This window comes from Kryptolebias marmoratus, linkage group LG16, assembly GCF_001649575.2.
Source record: "Kryptolebias marmoratus isolate JLee-2015 linkage group LG16, ASM164957v2, whole genome shotgun sequence".
Lineage (NCBI taxonomy): Eukaryota > Metazoa > Chordata > Actinopteri > Cyprinodontiformes > Rivulidae > Kryptolebias > Kryptolebias marmoratus.
The window spans coordinates 19,414,324-19,436,699 of record NC_051445.1 but is presented as its reverse complement, the minus strand read 5'-3'; the positions used below and the strand labels follow the sequence as shown (position 1 = coordinate 19,436,699).

General features: G+C 36.8%; 1 protein-coding gene across 3 annotated transcripts in view; it reads left to right on the top strand.

Annotated features, from left to right (window-relative positions):
- Positions 1 to 22,376, top strand: part of LOC108232275 (CUB and sushi domain-containing protein 3) — a 291,392-nt gene that overhangs the window by 257,438 nt on the left and 11,578 nt on the right. For all 3 annotated transcript variants that reach the window (XM_017409915.3, XM_017409916.3, XM_017409917.3), the window contains exons 60-63: positions 2,741 to 2,914; positions 9,142 to 9,315; positions 10,032 to 10,105; positions 13,418 to 13,529. In XM_017409915.3, the coding sequence (XP_017265404.1) occupies positions 2,741 to 2,914; positions 9,142 to 9,315; positions 10,032 to 10,105; positions 13,418 to 13,529 (534 nt within the window). The remainder of the gene's footprint in view (positions 1 to 2,740; positions 2,915 to 9,141; positions 9,316 to 10,031; positions 10,106 to 13,417; positions 13,530 to 22,376) is intronic.

The window sequence follows — 22,376 nt, the reverse complement described above, 5'->3', positions numbered from 1 at the left end:
TCTGAAACTTGTAAAAACAGACAACGATAACAGACACAATAGTAGAAAACAGATTGCATCATCAGTGTGGTTTTTTGCCTCTGAACTTGTATTCATCCTGGCCTAAATACATTTCCAAACATAGCTTATCGGTGAAGCATATACATGCTGTGTAACTGCTGCAAAATGTCCATATGGAAATTGCTTTGGATCCGCTGCCAACCGAGAACAAAAGACGGTTCCTCCTTTGAGAGAATGTCTGAATATCCCACTGAGGTCTGTTCCATATTTATTGTTGCTTGCTGTCTAAAAACCAAACAAGGAAACCAAAAAAAATGTGGCAAGAAAGTTGCTCATCAAACTCTTGCCTTATTTTTACACAGTCATAATCTCAAGATGAGAATTTTAAGTTTTCATATTTCAAATGTAGTAGATAGTTCAGATGTTTTGAAGTGGGGTTATGTGGAGATATTATGAGCAATTAATATTTTACCTGGTGTAGATTGCTCTTTGAATGACCTTAGTTTGGAGAAATAGTTAAATTTTGAGCAGACTGATAAAGTAACTGCTCTGACCAATGGGGATTGCTGACATATTTTTTAAAACATCTCCAGTCTCAAAGATTTTCAGTGTTTCATTAAAATGTTGTATAAACCTTTACATTGTTATAAATTTTTGCATTAAATAGTTATTTAGGCAAAATTTTGAAGTTTTTTTACAGGCGTAAACAGCAGTAGCAGCAACTTCCAGCAATAATATTCTAATCTTTCTGCCAGAATAACCGTGTAAAGCAAATGTGAGTGTTGCATAAAGGGTTATAATGATACATTCACATGAGTTGGTGTTGTTTTAAGACAGCAGCGTATTACTTTAGTCTGAGTGGGGCTAAATCCACTCATCAGCTTGTTGATCTGGTCAGAATTACACTTAATGTTTAAAACTGAGGTCATACAAAGAGTTATCGGCAGCAGGTAAGATATTACCTGTTTAGAACCTTTCTACAGAACCCCACTGTGAAAAAATCTGAACTATCCTTTTAAGTAGTTTATGCTTTCTAATTTTTGGAAATTAAAACTGAATTTGCTTAAAAATAGCCCATAACATTGCAAGTTCTTACATTTTTTAAAATATATAATTTGAGGTTGGTTTTTTTTTGTTTTTTATGTTTTATCGTAATTTTGATCGTTTTTTTTTTACCTACAATATGTTGGTGTAATTTTACAGCTAATCAGGTTTTGAAACTTTGCAGCTAAACAAAAAATGAAGTCTGCTACAACAAAACGAGATTGACTTAAAGTAAAGCTTCTAATTACTTGAACCAGAGTTATTTCATTGTTGCTTTGACCTTTTTATCAAAGAAGGAGAACAGCAGCTGTAAACCTGGTTTGTGCTCTGAGTTGTTATAGGAAGGTTTCTCAAGATGCCAGCTAATGTTGCTGGTGATCGAGGTCCTGCCCTGTGCAGAGAGGCTCATAAAGTCTGCTTTGTCTTGCCGCTTCTTTATTATTTTGTCATACAAAGTATAAGTGCAGCAAGAAAGGCAAAATCTTACCTCGAGATCTTAACATGACAGTTTAATTAACTTCATAAACTAAACATGTGATGACGCCATATCGTTTGAAGGCTTGTAAAAAGACACAAGTTCATTTTACCAATGTTTATTCAAGCGTTTCGAGCCTAAAAGAAAGATTCGTGGAAATGAGGGGTAAAGTAACTGTTTAAAAAGAACTTCTATAATTTATTCACATCCCTAAAACCCATATCCAATCTGCATCCCCATGGGTTCATCTCCAAGTGCGTGAGAACAAACCCTGAGCTTTATTATGCATTCATTTATCGCATTTGTTGAGCAGGAAGTTTACAGCTTACACAGATGCATAATGTCCCCGTATTTCCCACGGATATCATTCAGCGCACTCCAAACAGAGACACCGGAAAAAATTCCTCACAGTCAAAACAAAATGTTTCTTTATAACTAAAGGCCTAGTTTTCAGTCAGACATTACCCGAGTGTGCAGAATATGGGCCTCTTCTATTGTTTTATGATATCCTTAAAACAGCACTATAATTTCATGCAAATGTAGAGAGAATCTTTGTTTTCTGTCCCATTTAATCTCCCCCTTTTTGCACATTATATCACCTTAATGTTTCCTTGCTATCATTACCAATAACTTTAAGTAAATTCTTGATGGAACTACAAAAGCCAGGTTTTAATGTTATCTTTGTAGATTCTTACAAACTTTGACATTAATTCAAAAGCTACAACATTGCCTGTTGTCTGTCGGCCAGCATTTTTTTGTTCAAAGTAGAAGAAAGAAAGCAGCATTTCCAAAGATTTTTATGAGCCCTACTGCTTGTGTCTTGGACTATAAAATTCGATATTTTTAAGACCTTTGACTTTATCTTTTCTATTTCAAAGACATGCCTTGATACTCAGGAGAGCAAATTCTAACAGATGTTTTGACCCTTTGAAAGGGTCGGATAGCTGCACGCAGTGAACAAAAAGCCACAAAGCAGTTCAGCTAATTGTGGTTGACTTTCTTTGTTTGTTTCCAGTTTTTACAATTCTTATCTGATTTGGCTTCCCTATTACAAATTTGCCCAATAAACTGATTTTCTTCTGTATTGTTGTAATTTTGATGGTTAAATGTTTTATTTTTGTATATTTGTCTTGGTCTATGTCTCAAAATGCCAAAATCTCATCTTGTTTTGTGTGCAGAAACTGTACTCTGAGTGTAACTGTGTCCTCACTGTCTACACAGTGGTGACGTGTCCCACGCCGCCCTCCATACCCAACGGCCTCCTGGAGGGTTCAGTCTTGGAGTGGGGCGCCAGTGTGAGCTACAGCTGTCTGCCCGGCTATGAGCTCTCCTTCCCTGCTGTGCTTACCTGCACAGGCAACGGGACATGGAGCGGAGACCTGCCTCAGTGCTTGCGTAAGTCATTATTTTCTCCCTTAATTTATACCTTACCATCATAATGATTATGAAGATAATTACAGAAGTCTGTAGGGAAAGTCTCCTTGTGTTTAGACTGAAAAAGGTCTCGGTGAGAATTCTGTCTGGAAAAAGTTGCTTTTTCTTTGCAGAAGTTGTGACATGCCGTTTGACTGTACTATGGAGCCACTTGCATGCTATTTTACAATTTGTCTCGTACATTCATTTCGTTAGTGTCAAGGAAAAACCCGTTTAGGTCTAATTACACGCTCGCCGTTTCAGATGATTATTTCAAGTAATGAAATAATTGAAATTCATGAATAACAAATTAAATTCAACATCAAAAACAGAGAGGATTATGATCCAAATGAAATATGACAGTCATAGATGCAGATTGGAGATTATTGGTGTTGCCCCTTGTTGCAACATCAAGAGTTTTCTTTGTTAGCAGTCAATCATACTTAAAATCCTGTTTGAATTTTCTCTTTTTTTTTGATTTTTTGCATTGTTTCATTTTTTTTTCCTTTGTGCTTGTATAAGCTGCAAAGTTATTTTTTAATTAAATAATGATAAAGAAAAATTGTTGCAGTGAAGAAGATCATTAATTTCCCCCTGTCCATAATAAAATATAAATAAATTTCATAATTAGTGCATACATTATAAACTAATTTACATAAAATGAAAATTGAATAAACGTCTCCCTTCAGAGCCGGAGTTACGGTGTTGATGAAGATGATGATCTGAGCCAGAAGTGAATTGTCTTAAACTCCGTTCTCCATTAAGAGCTTCTCAGAATCGTCTCTGAGGAAACTAATAAGCTCCACTATGCATGACTGCTCAAACGATATCTCATCGTCGTCTGACTCTGCCGTGCATTACTTTTGTCACAAGCAAGTGAAATATTAAGAGGTAAAGTACTTACTTGTGTTTGTTTCTCTCTGAATCTTTGTTCCACGTAAAATGAAGCAAATGTCATTGAAAGTGCTGAACCATTTTTTCTTTTCCAGAGCTTTTGAAGTGGGGTTATTTGGAAAGGTTATGACTATTTAGTATCTTACCTGTTTTAGAACAACTACAGTTTGAAGAAAGAGTTTAATTCTGACCAGACTGACAGGGTAGTCTGAGTGAGCCCAGTAGATTGTTTCTCCAGTCCGAAAAAATTCATAGCGGTTAATGTGAACCCTTGACATACGTATTGTATTGACAGACCAGGTGATTGGGAGTTAAATGGGAACTGGAGGCAGCTGGCTAGTGTTTCCAGTGGAGCCCATTTAAAAACTCTCTCTGAGAGAAGAGCTCCTCTATTCCTCTACTCCCCAGTTGTTTTTGAAATCAAGCATCCTGCATTCAAAAAAAGTTAACAAACAAAAACAACTGGACTTCTATTCTGTAGCTGAAGACGTTTCGCTTCTCATCCGAGGAGCTTTCTCAATTCAGAAATAGAGATTGTGGAGTTGAACTTTTAAAGCTGAGATGTGATGTAAGCTGGATCTCAGCTTTAAAAGCTCAACTCCACACTCTCTATTTCTGAATTGAGAAAGCTCCTCGGATGAGAAGCGAAACGTCTTCAGCTACAGAATAGAAGTCCAGTTGTTTTTGTTTTCTAACTTTTTTTGAATTTACCATGGCCTGGATGACTGAGAATCTACACCAGCATACATCCTGCATGTTTCACCTTTGTTTGTTGTGCTGAGCCAGGCCATAGCATACTTCTATTGGAATAATTGCATAATAGAAAACTGACAGCAATGTAAAGGTTTTTAAATTAGTTTTTGAGTGAACTGCTATAAAGCTTTAGAAATTAAAGTCATTTTAGGATGGCAGCAATCCACTTTGATCTCTGCCCTAACAACACGAGCTGTTATCTCGTCAATCCGGTCAGAATTAAACTCTATTTCTCCAAACTGAGGCCATTCAGAGTGCTATCTACAACATGTAACATTTAATTGATCATAACTTTTCCACAAAACTCTATTTCAAAGGATCTGAATGAATCCTTTAAACTGTAATTGCAGGCTGTCATTTTGTCATGACTGATGATGTTTACCTCAGTCCTAATGTGCAAAGAATCTTTGATATATGCTTTTTAGCTCCTTGGATTAATAGTGTATACAGTAGCTACATGCACAGCATCACTTGCTGATTTAAGGCAGGAGTTTAAAGTTTGTAGAGAAATGATAAGTTTTGTAGTTTGGTAGCAGCGCTTGCTGAATAACAACAAACTAAAAAGTCTCCGGCGGTGACAGAATTTGATGCATGTTGCCGTATCCGTTTGAGCGAGCACAACCCCGTGTGGGTACTTTTGCATTCGAGATGCAGATGACAGACTGCTCGTGTTTGTTACAGTGCAGGAAGATACAGTCCTTTGTTCAGCCATTTGTTCCCCCACATGCCCAAATTAAAGTTGTTTTAAATGTAATTCATGCAAGTCGTGTCTTTTATTACCACTGTATTCAGCTTGTGGTGACCAGATTTGTGCTTTAGTGAAACTGAATAACCAAATCCAGGTTTACACTAAGGTGCCTCTTTTCTGTGCTCTGGTCCTATGCTTCTATGACGGGTGAAACCTGTCATCGGGCCATAAAATGGATAAGCTTTCACTTGGTAAATGTACCATGTCTAGACGCTGTCCACTGCAATTATAATGAGCAGTGACATCCCTCAACACACTACAATCATCTTTCCACATCAGCAGCCCCATAGCAACCTCCTCTAGCAGCGTGAGCAAGTAACCTTTCTCTTCCATGTTAGCATTTAGTGTCTCTGTGACATTTTTTGTTCTGTTTTATTTTTTTTTACCTGGTAATTAAATTTAATAGCTCCATTATTTATGACACAGATGCAGGTTTCAGTGATTGTGCAAAATTCACACAAATTGAGTGCCACTCACAATAGATATCACTGTGATCAATAACCAACTTTCTGTAAAGAACTTTGCTCTCCTGCTGCATACTCAACGTGTGAGCGAGTCAGTGATGAATCACTTAAGTTTCACAGATGCAAACAAATGAGTGTGGAGACAGGGAACAAGAGGGGAGAAAATGCTGATCATATTTATTGTGGAAGAGATTATTTTCTATGCATTAAAATGTCTGCAAAGCTCTATGTGCACCAGTGGCAGGTGTTAGTTGGTCTGCATAATAAAGCCATTGTTAAAAGGTAAATCCTTTGCAGTAATGATGTCGTAAAGACCAATGCTTTAAAGGTGTCATGTTGATTAATAGATACAATTGTCATGAAGGTTTTGTAAATAAACCGATATTAAAATTGTTCTTTGAAGGAATGGATATAGCCCACTGCCTTTCATCCCAGAGTTTTAAACTAAAATTGTCTGATGCTGAGAAGGGGGACAGAGTTACAGCTGTTTTAAGTTATCTCATGCGCCACACCAAACTTAGCTCAATATCTGTCAAAGTTGGTTAAGTTATAGCCATTTTTGTGTTGGCTAAGGTCAGTCCTCTGTGGCGGCCATCTTGAATTAGGTTGACCCCAAAGTCTAATGATTTGTACATGGACATTCAATTCTTACTTTCTGAGGGGTTGACAAAGTTTTATTTAGTGGTTCATGAGATATTTTAATAACAAAGTTGACACTAAAGGTAATGGCAAAGTTTTAAAAAAGAAATCTCATTTTGGTTAGCACTCAGAGTATGTGTTGGGAATGACACTCACCTTATTCCACACTATCTCACTATCTATAAAACAGTTTGAATTATAGTCATTTTTATGTTTTTAAAGTTGCTTATCTGTGATGGCCATCTTGAAAAGGGTTCACTCCAAAACTTAGTCAATTTTAGATAAACATCCAACAATTACATTGTGAGTGTTTCATTAAAATAAGTCCAGTTGCACATGAGATATTTTGCTAACAAGCACAAACATTTTCGCCACTTCACCTTCGGTGGCGAGTGATACAGAACCAACATTGAAAGTATGTTTTGTTGTGGATCTGAGATATTTCCCATTAACCAACAAGGTTATAGCTCTAACGAGATGAATAAGCAGATTCCTTTCTGGCTGTGTCACAAACGACGGCTGAAAATTAAACCTGACAAGTTTATTAAATTTTGTTTAGTGCAGAATGATTTGAAATTCACTGCCTTGCTATTTCTTCCTGTTTATGGCATGCACAGTAAAGCTGCACTGCTGTATATTTCAGAAATAATGACTGCAATTCATCTTCAACTCAGCACTTTCAGTTTAAATACAGATCAGCAAAACAGTAGGAGATGCAGTGAGTCTGTAAACGCACGTCTTCTTTTTCTTAAAATTTGTAATTTGCAGCCAAACGCGATTAAGATGCATGCTCATGCTCGCTGGATCCGCACAGAGGAAACTGGCTAAATTCTGTGTCTGAGAATGCTGGTTTCACGTGTCTGCAGGGATAAGTCTGTGATCCCAACTTTGAATCTGGCCTCTGCATACTGATGACTTCAAAGCATTGATAATTCATCAAGGAAGAGGAAAGGCAGTGAGGGGAGAAAAAAAAAAGTTTGACTTGTCTCCATCTCACTCCTACTTTCACACACATCCGTACACACACACACACACACACACACTGGAACATTAAATATGCTGAGCTTGGTTTGGCCCGGGGCCATTTCTCTTATATATCCATAAAACACTACATTATTTTCCTGCAGCTTGAAGCTTATGACTGATGTGCATGTCACCTGTTTGGTCTGCATTGTCAACCCTTCAAGAAATACTATCTGAATACTAAAGCTCAGAGTTTGAAAAAGCGACGAGAGTCGTTTTCAGATCCGGACAGATACTTGCATATACTTGCATATACTTGCATATATTTGCATATTTATCTGTTGTCACATCAAACGTGGTCAGACTCGGGGCTTAGAACACGAGTCGTTTTCGGAGAAGACCAACAGTTTAGATAAACAGGGTTGTTTTTGTTGTTTTTTGTTTTTTTTCACTCTAAGAGAGCTCTGAATATGAGGAGCTGTTTCTGAAATAGTTTTTTTTTTGTAGTAATGGCATTTTTTAATCATTCTAATCTCCTTTTTCACCAGATATCTATTATGTCAGGGACTGGCTGAGGGAACACCCTGTTAGTTCATGACTTGTAGGAGGAGAGCAAGCAAGAACTTATCTCTGTCAGCAGACCTCCACGCAGCAGCATATGTCAGGTCTGGAGAAGCAGCTGCCTCATTATTGGCTTGATCCCGCAGTGCTCTGGCTGCGTGACTGAATGCTGTGACTCTCACCCTCCCCTCTGCTCTCTCACACACGCACTCGCACACAGCGAGCATTTCTGAACAACAAGCAGCTTTAACTGATCACTCTGGTCATAGTGGATTGATGGATGGATAAAGCAGGGAAAGATGGATAGAAAGTTGCATTGGGAGGCTGGAAGATGGCTTACTTGTCTCACCATCAAACCCATTCAGCCTAAATTATTCCGGTCAGTTTGATTAGATGTCTATAAAGCAATAAATTGAAGGAGCAGCAGAGAAAATCCATCAGGCCACATCTGCTGAGGCTGAGGCTGGACTCCCATTAAAAAAAGTAATGTCATACAAGAGGCTTAGAGAGCAACAGTGGCAGCGAATGGTTCCGGTTGAGTTAACCCTTAGGCCCGTCAGTGGAATTAATATTTCACTTGCTAATTATTCCGATCTAAAATTGAGAGCCATGACCTCCCTCGCTCCCTCTTTGCTGCCAAGATGAATATTCACGTGCCTGCTATAACTACACACTAGCAAGGTTGATTGCTAGAAACAAAGAAAAAAAAATATTAGATGGAGCAATTCATCCTGAGACAAGGATGTCAGTGTATCAGCCCACATAATTAAAAAAATATGCATAGGACTTCCTTCGACATGTGTAATGTCAGTGCAATTTGAATAATCCGGTCTTTGAAGATTTTCCAAATCGCATACAGAGGGAATCATTGTTACAGTCAAATAAATCAGACATGGTAAAAAGTCTATCATAGACAGCAAAGCGGCAGTTAAAATTATTGTAGGCACTCGTGGTCTGATCATGATGCACGGGTACAGCAGAAGCCCACACAGCCTATTATTTCTGAATTAAGCTGTCTCTATTCAGTCGACTATCTGCAGCTTCCTTATGGGTGACAAATGCTGAATTTTTTTTTAAATGAGGCAAATTACCAGGGTTTGAGTGTTGATACAGAGAAAATGTTTCAGCATCTGTTGTTGACCCTTAGCTTCTTCTTTCTACCTAATCCCTTTTTTTTGCCTCTGCAGCTAAGTTCTGTGGAGATCCCGGTGTGCCTGCCAGAGGACGGAGAGAAGGACGTAGTTTCATCTTTAAGTCGGACGTTACTTTTACCTGCAGCATCCCCTACATGCTGGTGGGATCAGCAACACGCATGTGCCAGGACGATGGCACTTGGAGCGGGTCTCAACCTCGATGCATAGGTATTCTGTTACTGTGTTATTTAGCATAACAAGTTTTGTTTTTACTTTTAAGTCATGCCATTTGGGGCAAAGCACTTCTTGGTTTTTTTTTACTTAAAATCTTTAACTCATAATATTTAATGTTTCACAAAATTGTCTCAGTTAGGATGGGCATTAGCTCAATCAGCTGTTATCAGCAACCATACACTGATCAGCTGTGACACTTTGACCACTGGCAGGGAAGGTGATATCACTGATTCTGAGGCATTTCCCTAATCTTCAAACTCCCAAGATACTGATCTGATGGGACCTGATGCAACCTGTGGAAAGCAAACCCAACTAGTTGCACTTGTACTTTCTTGTACAAGACACCCCAGCACAACCCCAGATTTATTTTCCCTCGCCATATTCTTGCTGAAGTCAGAACTGTCTTAGCAGAATGTCGCAATGTTATGGCAGATCAGTGTATGCTTCACCTATATCTGTATTTATGGTACAGTTTTTAATCCTGAGGAAATGTTTTAGCAGCTTTAGATAAATGTAGGAAAAATGTTTAGAGCCAAAAAAGTAAAAGTGAAAGGATCCTGCTCACATTAGCATGCCTCTTCTGTAACTGTCTGCTGCTGAACGGTACTCATAAAAGAAATAGCTTTTAGATTATCTGTGATTTTCTTTCTTTAATGTTCTCATTTTTACTCACCTGAAATCCTAATTGCTACAATGGTTTCTTGTTCCAGAGCCCACGAGAACCACATGTGAGAATCCAGGAACACCTGAGCACGGATTCATGAATTACACCACAGGCTTCAAGGTACAACGAACAAGACATTCATTTTAGCAACGACGTCTTTATGCACTTCATTTTTTAGATGAATTCATGCAAAAATGTATTTTAATTGGTATCAGAAAACTCACAGTCACTGTTGGGGATACTTTGATCTGAACACATAGTGAGTTGGCCGCGTCTCTGCTGCTTGAGTTCGAGCCATCTCAGGGCTGCGGTGGTGGCAGTTCAATTTGTCGACCCTCCCACATGTCAAAGCATCTTTCGGCGGGACACTAAACTCCCAGTGGCTCCCGATGGCAGGCGAGCAGCTTGCTTCACAACTCTGCCAACGTTTGTGTGTGGCTATGTGAACAAGAAACATTAACCATTAAGGTGGATTTTCACAGGTCAGCCGAGCCAAATCAGATAAGACTGTTAAAGCCTTTTTCTTAATTTTATAGTAAGGTGTAAGATTTTGTTTTGAAGTGTCCATTTTATTAAAGTGCAAATCTCAGGAACATTTATAGGCTTTTTAAAGATTTCAGTTTATTTGCTAGACTCTGTTTGCAAGCTGTAACATAGAAATATACCAATGTGTGCTCATCAAGCTAAATATATCATGATCCTTGAAATGTATTGACTTTTCTTTCCTAAAAAGCAGGAGTTGGATGAGTATGAAAGCTCTGCTGGGTTTACTTTATGTAACCCTCTTTCAAAGGGGAATTTTCCAATGGATGTTATTTTTTTAGTACAGTCAATTTCTTCTTTTGAATGATGTTATCTGTGTGTAAGGATGTTGCATTTAGGTGTGTGCACATCTGCCTTAAGTGATCCCACGCACAAAAAAACAGCTCAATTGCTCTACATTTCTTAATGTTCATGTAATGAAATTTTTAATTTCTGTACTTTTATGCGGTGTGTTTATGCTAAATCAAGTAATGCAAAAAAGTGTCATAGTCAAACAATTCACACCATAGCAACTGGTGAAGCTCAGTAGCTTCTCAAGCGTTTTCTTTCAGCCAGCGTCATTCTTTTGTGTCATAAATTAGGTGCAATTTCTTCACATTTGCCAAATCTCTAGTGGTGTCGGGTCATTAGTTTTTTAGCCAATCAACACTAACACAGAGCCAAGCACTGAAGGAGCAGGAGCTGTATGATTAAAGTGGATTTAAACTCTCAACCTGGAGAAGAAACTCAAAAAAAGCACCAGACGTAAAAGAAAATAACAAATTTAATGTGAGGCAGTTATTAATAGTTAGCATGCTAAACAAGGCCTCTTCGGTTTTCCATGTCTGCTTTGAGGGAAGATGCCAGTGCTATTCTAAAGTGAAACATCTTTTCAAGAAGATTATGAACATGGGATCAGCGGCTGGGATGGATCAGAACAACTCTGTGAACCTGGGCTTGGAAACGATGTATTTACAGAGACTGTAAGCTGCTAAATATCATAATGCCTGTGATAACTTCAGAGTAAGTCAGGAACTTTTCCACTTTAAAGGAGAGTAAACCTTTCCTTGGAATACCACTCATTTTTTATTTTTTTTTACCTGCTCTCGGCGAATGCGGACACATTTTTCTTCTCTCCATCTCCCCTCCCAAGGCCGGCTGATAAAACTTTCCATCACTTTCAGAACTGTGGCAGACAGAGGCCTATCTGGCACAGTATTTGTAGGCTTTCCTCACCTTAATCTGCACGGCTTCGCTGGCACCCTCTCTCATATCTCTGTCTATGTTGCTCCCTTCCATCTTTTTGTTTTTTGTTTTTTTTTACTGACAATTTTAGTTGGCCTTTTATTAAGATGTGTTTAACTCTTAGATGACCTTTGGTACTCTTAGTTAACCTTATAGTACCTTTAGTTTAGTTATACCTTTTAGTTTAGTTATCTCAGCTTTAGCTTTTATCATGTTCTCCTTTTATTAAAATGTTTTTTACTCTTAGCTGGCCTTCAGTACCCTTAGTTAGCCTTCCCGTACCTTTAGTTTAGTTTTAACTTTATCATGATTTCATTTAAATTATCTTAGCTCATATGTGTCTTATTTAGTGTCTCATGTTTTTAGATATGTTTGGTTTCATGATTTCATTTAGATCATCTTAGATTTCATTTAGATTGTCGTAGCTCATATTTTAGATGTTGTTGTGTGTTTTGACTCTGTGTTTTTGTGTTCACATGTTGTACAGCACTTTGAGTTACCTTCTTGCTGAAAAGTGCTATATAAATAAATTTAACTTGACTTGATATTGATTGATTGAAAACTAGCTGATTCTGGATCTGCGTGATTTCAATGACAAGTGAAACATCTTTTTTGACGAGTTTAAGCATTTATTTATGTATCTGCGTGAACTGTACATGGTTTTTTACCCATGGTAACAGGTGGGATTGAGTCAGTTCAGTTTATTTATATACTGTACAAAACCATTTTGGATGTTTGACATAACAAAAGTACAAGCTGACCCAGAGCCCTTATGAAACTGTTGATGGTTACATGGTTTCTGTTGGTATTTTTTTATAAGCGGTTTGATTTTTTTATTTATTTATTTTTGGTCATATGTACAGGAAATTTGTAATGCTTACATTGTGTGTTCTATACTTTTTTTTTTGTTTTGTTTATTTTACTGAGGATGTTTTAATATTGATGATCACTGGCCACCATGACAAAGGTCATTATTTGATTGATCTGGGGTGGTTGTTTTGGGACGGAGGAAGGTTGAATTCTTCATGTAAGGCTGATAACTCTGGACATGTAACCCACTGAGATGTCAACTCCTTCAATCACAGCTCTGTTCTCCTCAGTTTTTGATGCACATTTTATAGTTTGTCTCCATTTGTGCTGGACATGTTAGAAGTCAATAGAAACAAGTAGAGCATTTAGTGTTCCTCCATCCTTTTAGAGATAAAAAACAGCACTGAGAATCTCAAATATGAAAAGTTTTCAGATAAAATTAGAAGCTCCTTTTTGGCAGTGCTTGCATTTTTTGCATTACTGAAAATCTTTATCAACATTTTCACATCATCAAATGAGAAAAATTCTGTCAGCACTGTCTTTAAGACGTTGACTGGAATAATCTTTTAAAATAAAAAATAATTTAACAGTCTAGCCCCATAGTTTTGACAAAAAAAATCATCTCCCTCGACTTTTAATGTTTGTGCATCAGTTGAGAAGACAAACATGAAAAATGGCCTTTGGAAATATTCTCTATCTGCCTTCACACATTCGATAATCATTAAAAAAGGAGAAAAGAAACCTTTAGCGTGCCGTATTCTCTCTCAGCTTTTTAGATTTGAAGCTGGGAGCCTATTGGCATTTGCATCAGAGTATTGATTCTTCTCACTTTGTGTGTTGTCTGTTTGTGGCCAGGTGGGCAGCAGAGTAGACTTCCAGTGCCAACAGGGACACATCCTGCAGGGCTCCACCACGAGGTTGTGTTTGCCGGATCTCACCTGGACTGGTGTCCAGCCTGCCTGTACCCGTAAGTGCCTGTTCCTTTTGCTCTTTCTCCATCTTTAGATCAGTCTCCCTGTCTTTGTTTTTTTCAGTAACCCTTCAGGCTTTTTGTCACTGTTTATCTGAGGTGGCTGCCCAGATGCTCTCTTTATTCTTGTCCTCACCCCCACACCGAGTGCCCTCACTGTGCCTCTGTCAATGCCAAGCTCGCCATTCACTCTATCCTTCCATAAACTCTGACCTTCCAGTAGATTGCTTCTTGTGCCTCAATCAACCTGTCATCATTCTGCGAGTGAAGTGTTGATCATGATTACTGTCATTCTGTTTGAACTACATGAACTGTGGACCAACATCAAACCAGAGCTGCGCAGTTTATCCCATTCACTTTGTCGGGATAAGTGGTTCTCATAGATATGATGTAATTTTGTATTTCACTGGAATCTCTTTCAGCTTCAGCATTTATTATGCAACTATTACCATCTCAAATCTTACTGCAGATTGCTTCTTACTAAGCACTGGCAGTGTAAACTACAGAGCTTAGTGATAAAAAAGAGGATTCAGATTAAATTCTTTAATCTTGATTTCATAAATACAGAAAGATGTGCCACCTACTTGAGTTTTGGATGTATTTATGCTGAGGAAGCAGAAACATTGTAATACCTACCCTTCATTTCCATTCTGATCCCCTCCAGAGTCTGACTTTGTGTGTGAGACAGAGAAAGCGAGAGATTGTTTTTAATGGAAAAAAGAGACGTTTCATGGGGATTGTGAAACCTTCAAGTAACTCGAGCTGCGTTTGCATCTACCTAACGGCACCATTAAGTCCAGTATAACATCACTATACTGAATTTTATACTGAGTTTTCATACGCAGTACTTCATGAAATGTGTAGATTTGTTTTGGGTTTGTTTGTTTTTTTTGACAGTTTTGATGTTGCAATTCTGGTTAATGAAACCATGTTACATTGATAGATATTTCTAACATATATTGTCCCTTAGAGTGTTACAGTTTAGATTTCTGGCAAAAATGCTCCATTATCTAAAAAATAAAAAGTTTGGCAACCAGAAGGAATGGTACAATTTGAACATACTGTAGTACACATGCAGACCAGTGATGGGCATGTCAATGATTCAGTTTGCAAGGAGTTGGCACGACTAGAACAGGCACCAGAGGGCTTAAGTGGTGGCAACAATATGCTAACTTTGCTAACTAGCCAATAAAAGAAAATATAATGGAACATTAAACATTACACAAAATATCTAATATCTGTATCTAATTATGACTACAGGTTTTATTTCTTTGTAACAATTATGAATAAACTATGTTAGCTTTTTTAAATTAAATTTAATGTGATATTTAGAGATCATCTCAAAACATCCCACTTGATATTTTATAACCCACAATAAGGTCTCAACCCCAACTTTAAGAACCACTGGTTTAATCTGCCTTTTATGAAGGCATTTGTCCTATAACTTTTTGATATAATGTATATTATATACATATGATGAAGTCAAATCTGAAAAAAGGAAAAACTCACTGGTGCTGTTTCTCACAGTGTTGTAATTTACTTGTACAGAATTTTACTTTTGAATTTAAAAACAGTATTTTTTTTAAATAGTTTAAAGGTCAATTATATTATGAAACTTAAATACTTCTAATTTAAATATCTTACAAGATTTATTTTATTATCTGACAGCAGAGAAAAGAGAAAAACCCACACTTTTCAGTGCTTCACTTGGCAGTTCTTCAACCATTCCTGCTCTGCTTGTTTTTTTAAACTATTGACCCTGTCATTCTGCTCACTCTGAAATGATTCAGGATGCTGTACAGCCTCTGACTCCTTAATGACATTTAATGCTGTGTTGTGATGAGTATCTTAAAATAAACCAGGCAGAGCAAATTTCAGTTCAGTTTAACCAGAACGATGAGATCCTCTGACGAGAGAAGTTTTAGCTGTTGAGGAAGATGATCTCTGTGCAGAAACAGTAAATGACCGTCACAAATTAAACTAACACAGACGGTGTGCACTTCTGCTAAACTCTATCACTGGTTAAAGTGGAACAGTCCAGAGAGAGAGAGACTTTGCCTAGAGACTTTTTTTTAATGAAAAAATACTATAACACAGGAGTAAAATGGAAGATAAATTACTGAACAAGAATGGAAACTTTAGTGGCTTTGAAATGAAATGCTCTTAACATCACTTTGAAGTTGTTGAACGCCAGTTCTCTTTATTAACCTCTGAGGAAGGCATGTGCAAAATATTATACCTTTCATTATTATGGAAATAAAGTGAAGATCCAACTTATGTTGTCTTAAGGGCTCATTATGGGGCTCCTTTACAGCCGTAGTATCATAATGCTTGTGGCTTAAAATAGCAACACAAGCTGAAGAAGTGACTCAGGTTTTGTATTTCTCATTAAAATTCTTCATCTTTAACCAGCTATGTGTTTAAAAATGGGAAATTAGGACTATAAACTTAATATATTACTGTAATAAATGGGTGCTATACAGAATCACACTCAATATGGACTTTGTCATCAGCTGTGAAAAATATGTATTTACATAAAAACAACATTTAGAATGCTCCAAATTAAATTTCACACTAAATATACGGCTGTAATTTGCAAAGAGACTACTTTTAATAATCCTGAGCTATAAATTAAACAGATGATGAACTGATGAAACACAGACTTTCAGAGTATGAAAAGCAGCTTTTTGCTTAAAGAAAACCTTGAAAAATAACCCAGCAGTCATATCCAAAATATGAAACACGAGCTGAACAATAAGACTTCATATCTCTAAATTCTTTTTGGAGCTTCTCTCTGGTCCTGCATCAACTCATATATTGGTTTTTGTCTGTTTGTTTTGTTTTCTCAGCTTTTGTGTTATTGTTGCCACATAAAATTGGATTTAACAATCACCAGATGCTCCAACCCAAAACCTTTACAAATAACTTGCATATTTATAGAATATGTGACCAAGAAGAAAAATATATTTTCATATCAACATTGTTGAAGTTCTGTAATCACATCTCTGTCACAAACTGTGCTACATTTTGTATTTATGTTAACTTGACCTATAGTTTTGTAGCACATTGACTCAATAAATAGTAAAAGTTGAAATGTTTTGCAGATGTTAAACACATTTCTTCTGCTATTAAAGTCTTCTCTCCTACAGAGGACCCTGCATTCTCTGAAATTATATATTTTTTCTCCCCTCACTATTTACCCTCCGTCTTGTTACATATTTGTATAAAGGTTGGGGTAAAACTTGATAAGATTGTTGAAGACTGAAGGTTTACATTGCCTAGTATGTTTATAGAGGTCTTTAAAGTAATACAATATCTGTTGCATTCTATGAAACAAGCATAGGGAGAAAAAGTCTGTGGATAAAATGAAAATACAAAAGAGAAACATTTCAATGTCAGCCTTTTAATTTGAACAATGAAAACATGAGAGTTTGAAAATTGGTACCACATTATTTGAAACAATGAGTCAAAACTAACAATACAGCTTTAAATGAAACTCAACTTTCAGGTAGAGTTGGCCTCCCTGCAGATATTTTCTTTCTTTAGTTATTTTGTCTCCACAGTAGGCTTTCTGTGTTGCCCTGTTCTTGTCATTTTATCTGTGCTCCTGCTTCTAGTGAGAATAGCCTCAGCACTAAATCTTTTCTATTTATAGATGTTCTAACTGTGAACTGATGAATATCTGAGCTCAACAAGATTGGTTGCAATGTTTTCCAGTTTTCTGCAGATTACTTCTGCAAAGTTCCCTTTTCCAGTGACAGGTTCACAGGAGCAAAGTCTTTTTGTGAAATACAAAATTAGTTCTTTTGTTTTACTCTGTAGCTTTAAGCTATAGTATACTGCCAACCTTATTTCAGGAAAAAGGCTCCAAACTCAGAATCTTGATAGTTTTTGCCTTTTAACATATTGGGAATTTGAACTATAAAACTATATATCCAGGACTCCCTTCAAAAAGAGGTTCTGAATCTCATTGGGACTTTCCTGGTTAAATAAGGGTTAGAAAAAAAAATATATATATATCTTCATAAGGACAAGAATGTTGCTAATCAAAGTCACTTTTTTTTCAACATTGGAATCTGTGGATGCTGCATCTTTTTACATTAATTTATTCTACTAAACATCAAATTTACATAACAATTTCCCAGTTTTTGGTTTCTATGATGTTTGTGAGTATAGCTTTTACTTTGTTGGAGATTGGGAAAAAAAAAAAAAACTGTTTGAGGAAACAACAAAAATCTCAAGTGGCAGCAGACTAACACATCTTGGGAGATCCTGCGTCGAAGCTCTGAGAGGACTCATGGAGTATTAGCAGCCCAAAACTGAGCACCTCCACCACCTGTGATAAATCTGGTGGAAGAGATGCTTGATGGATTATATTCAGGCTCCACCAAACAAGCATTAATGTTCAAATACTAATACTGCTAGTTTTGTTAAGCTTTTACATTTAACATCTACTGTGTGCGCACTGAATCAGTAAGAAATGAAAAAAGACGTTGGGGCTGTTCCTTACATCCTCTTTGTGTATTAATATGCAGTCACACTTGTACTTTGCTTATCATTCTTAATCTGCACTCAGGTGTTACATCCATTTGTAACTGAGTGTGATATAGATTAGCTACGTGTCAAATTTCAGCTCTCACCTTTAAACATTTATTTTACATCCCAGAGCTCACATGGGTAAAATACAGGTATGAGCCTGAAACAGCCTTTTGGATCATCTCTATCTGATCCTCAACATCTTCAAATTAAAACAACGGAACTCAAAATTAACAAAAAAGTTGTTTTTTTTTAAAATAGATTGAGGCGATGAAAAACAAAATTTAAACTGCATTTTTATCTTTTGGTTTGTTTGTTTTTCCAACCAACTGGTAAATTTATTATCCGTTTATGTCAGTTTAGCTTGTTTGATATGCTAAACATGCTAAATATGTGAACTGGTCATTAGAGAAAAAAAACAGGGCCTGAACTGGTTTTCCAGTACATGTGATGGTTAAAAACAAATCAACAAATGGAGCACAAAAATTAGCTTTACGCTATTATATAACCAAAACAGTTTCTTTACCTAAATCAGAATGGCCTTCTGGGAAAAAAAAATGTTGTCCCCAACTGTGTTAGAGCATGGACATTACACCTGCACATGCTACGCATATGTTATACTGCTAGTTAAACCTCAAGCAGAAGTCATATTCAGGAAGAGCATTTGCCTTCAGTCACTTCCTGTGACTGAAGAAATGTTGTTTTATCCTGGTATTCTTTCAGCAACCTATTGCCACTAATGTCATTAAGATGCCACGAAGGACCGATTCGGTGCTGTGCAGCTGTCTCCAATTTGACAGCTGGCAAAACATTCTTTCCCTTGCAAGCTTCAAAATTATTTTGCCATTTTCACATTATTGTTAATGGCTTTGAGCCTGAATGTTCAACCCTGCAGTGTTCTTGGTGTTTGGGTGATTTCCATACATTTTTGTTTTGCAGAGAGAGTTGTTATTCTAAAACATTAAACTACTCTCAATCCACTCCTGAGAAAATGAAGATGCTTAATATGGTCTATCAGAGGTTTTTTTTTTTTTTTTTGGAGCACAAAAAAATTTAGCTTTTGCTTTCTTCTGATTCAACAGAAACTATACTTTTGAGTGCTATCCTAATTACCTACATCACTACCTTTCTTTTTGTTCCTTTATTTAACCAAATACTTCAGTCAATTGCACAGCAAGACAGTCCAAGCTCAACCACAGCTGGATATACCTTTTCCTCTGAAATTGGTTTAGAGCCTTCTCCTTTTTGATATATTATTGTCTGTTCAGATAAGTCTACAAATGTAACCTTTAATATCACAGTGAAAATATAGTTTTAAAAATTGCAAATTCTATAAAAATAGAAAGCCACATATCTGACATTTACAAAAGTATTTAAACCCTTATTTCAGTGCATGCAGTCGCAGCTTAAAGCCATCTTAGCACGTCTCTTTGCAAGCTGTGGGCACCTTTATTTGGACACTTCATCTCTCTATTCCTGAGGATCCTGTCAAGTTTCATCAAATTATCTGTACACAAATTTTGAACTGCCATCCTCAGGCCTTAGTACAGATGATCTGTGGGATTTAAGTCTCAGTTTATGGTTCGGTGGAGTTATTTTAAGATGTGAATAAACTTCTTCTGAAGACACTCCAGTGTTGGGTCTGACTTTGGGTCATTATCGTACTGAAAGGTGAAAAGGTGCAGCAGTCTTACATTGTGTGTGCTCTGTGTTGCTGCGGTCTTACTTTCCATCAGGTCTGATTGGTCTTCATACCCCTTGTTCAGTGGCGACCCCCTTTACCACACCACACCTAACGCCACAGTGATGGTTTTAGCCAAACTACGCTGGTGTTGATTCTTAATCATTCATGGTAATATTGGCAAGTAAAGTCAAAGCCAACTTTTCTTGAATCTGCTTTGCTTCTCACCCAAGGAGCTTTCTCAGTTCAAAAATTTGCTTTAAAATAAAAAATGAACAGTTCTTGGTGGTGTTCACGTTCTACTTAAATAGAGAAGTTTTTGTCTCAAAGTCCTTTTCTTTAATTTTTTTTCAGTCTAAGCATTTGACCAACGTTTTATACCACCTGCTTAGAGGACTTCTGAAACTTTCTTAGTTTAAATAAATGTTTCATGTTACATAATATATTGGTAGGGATGTTTGTTTAAGACTCAAATGTTGCACACCTAAATACTTTTGCAACGAGCGCAAGTAATTAAAAGATTTTGCTAGCACATTGCACAAATTTCACATTAACTAGTGTCCCCACAGAATCTGTTGTGTAACTTACTGCAAATAACATGTACTGCACATGCTAGAAAACAAACAAACAAAAACACATGATACTATTAGTTATGAAGACATATTGGCAGACAAACAGACAGATGAACAGACGAGTTAAATTACAATTAAAAGCACAGTTTAAGTTCAAGAAGCTGCCTTGGAATTCATCAGACTCCATTGCTTTGGGGATTAATCTATCTGTTCCACATTCCCTTCAACCTCTGTTTGTTTTAAAGTTTAATAGCGGCACAAAAAAGTTTTTAAAAGATATCAGCTTTGCCTGCCAGAGGGAAAACGCTTGCTTTTCATCTTAAAAATATGTGATGGGTGGGTCAATATCCTCTGAGCTTCACTGAGAAGAGGCTGCTCATAAATCAACTGGAGGGACTGGTATTCACTTCGTCCTGTCACCTTCATGGCTGTATGTACTATGTGAGCTAGCTTCGTTTTTCGTGGCACAATGAGAGTGTGGAAATTTGTTTCCAACTTATTTGCTTTAAGTCTCCAATCTGGACTAATAAATAAAACATAGTCCTCTGAGTCACGCAACACACTCTGAGTCTGTGTAAAGGTTTAGTTTCTTTTGCAGGTGAAAGTACAAACCTTCAGCGTGGGGCTTTCGGCTAAAGGTGTCATCCAAATGGACTCTGAGTAATTTACACAAGCAGACCTGATCAATGTCCGTACCATGTGTGACCAGAGGGCAGTAATCCTTAACGTTAATCAAATGTAGACTGGATTGCGCTTCTAGTAAGACTGCAGTGTTCTTACTGCAAATTAAAGCATGTATAGAGGAATTTCCTCCAAATGAAACAAGTGCTCCTTAAGAAATCACACATTTAGAGGGGCCGCTTAAATTCTGGTCATTTTCCAGGGAGAAATGTTCTGTCTTAAAAACAATGGCTGAAGTTGTATGAGCAGGATTCCAGACTTTTCTTCATCGTGGGTTTAATTACATATAAGCCAGTAACCATTGTTAGTCCATGTAGGTCACAAGGGAGGTTTGAGGTCAGTTTAGGCCACAGCAGATCCGAATTTAAGATATTTTCTGTAAATGGTGGAATTCTGTGAATTTTTAAGTTCAGCGGCTTCATGTGACATTGATATAAAAAGTGAGACCACAATCAGCACCTGTTTTCAAACTCTCCCTTTCAACCTTTTGAATGAATGATTCAGACATTTTATAAAATAGCTGTAGAAAGTAAAATAATCTTAAATGACTGTAAACTTTAAAAAGTCTGCCACGTTCGTGAGAGTTTTGCTCAAGTAAAAAAGATGCATTTAGCATTCCAAAACCAACTATTCTGTATTCTTTTGCAATAAAAAAAATTAGATTAGAAAATATTTTTATGACATTTTTGATTTTTTTTTTTTATGAAAATAATTTCAAAAGCCTTTATGATTACTCAGGTAACTGTATAGTAGAACTAGATATTGAGGACCAAAACTCATATGTATTTATATGAAAAGCGTTCAAACTCTCCTGGAGTTTCTTACTATTTGGGCTGAATGTTTTGCCGCACATATATTGTTAGAAATACTTTCATATTAAGGCTTTAATCAAATAAGAACTTTTCCAGGTTGCCACAGGTTGAGTTGAGAAACAAAGCACAACTGTACAAATATTAAGAACTTACAGGCATTTTTTGTCTGAGCACATACAGCTATGTAATATTTGATACTAGTAAATACAAAAGAAAACCACACTGAAAACAGCTAGCCATACTGCTGCTACTACAGTATTTAAGAATGTAAAACTACATAATAAAAAATATGGGTAATACCAACACATGAACAATCAGTCAATAATTTTTCTCATAACAAAAACAAAAAAAACAAACTCTGGTCAGTAACTGCATTTAGATTTTGTTTTACATTTTTATAAAATGACTTAGATCTTTTTACTAGAAGGAACCACACCACAACAAGATGAGTTTACAGGGTTTATTAAAAGATAAGGAAGTGAGGATGAGAGGTTGAGTCAGTCTGTAAGTTGAGTCTCAAAGATAGTTAGGATGGAGACTCAGAGTGGGGGGGGGGGGGGGG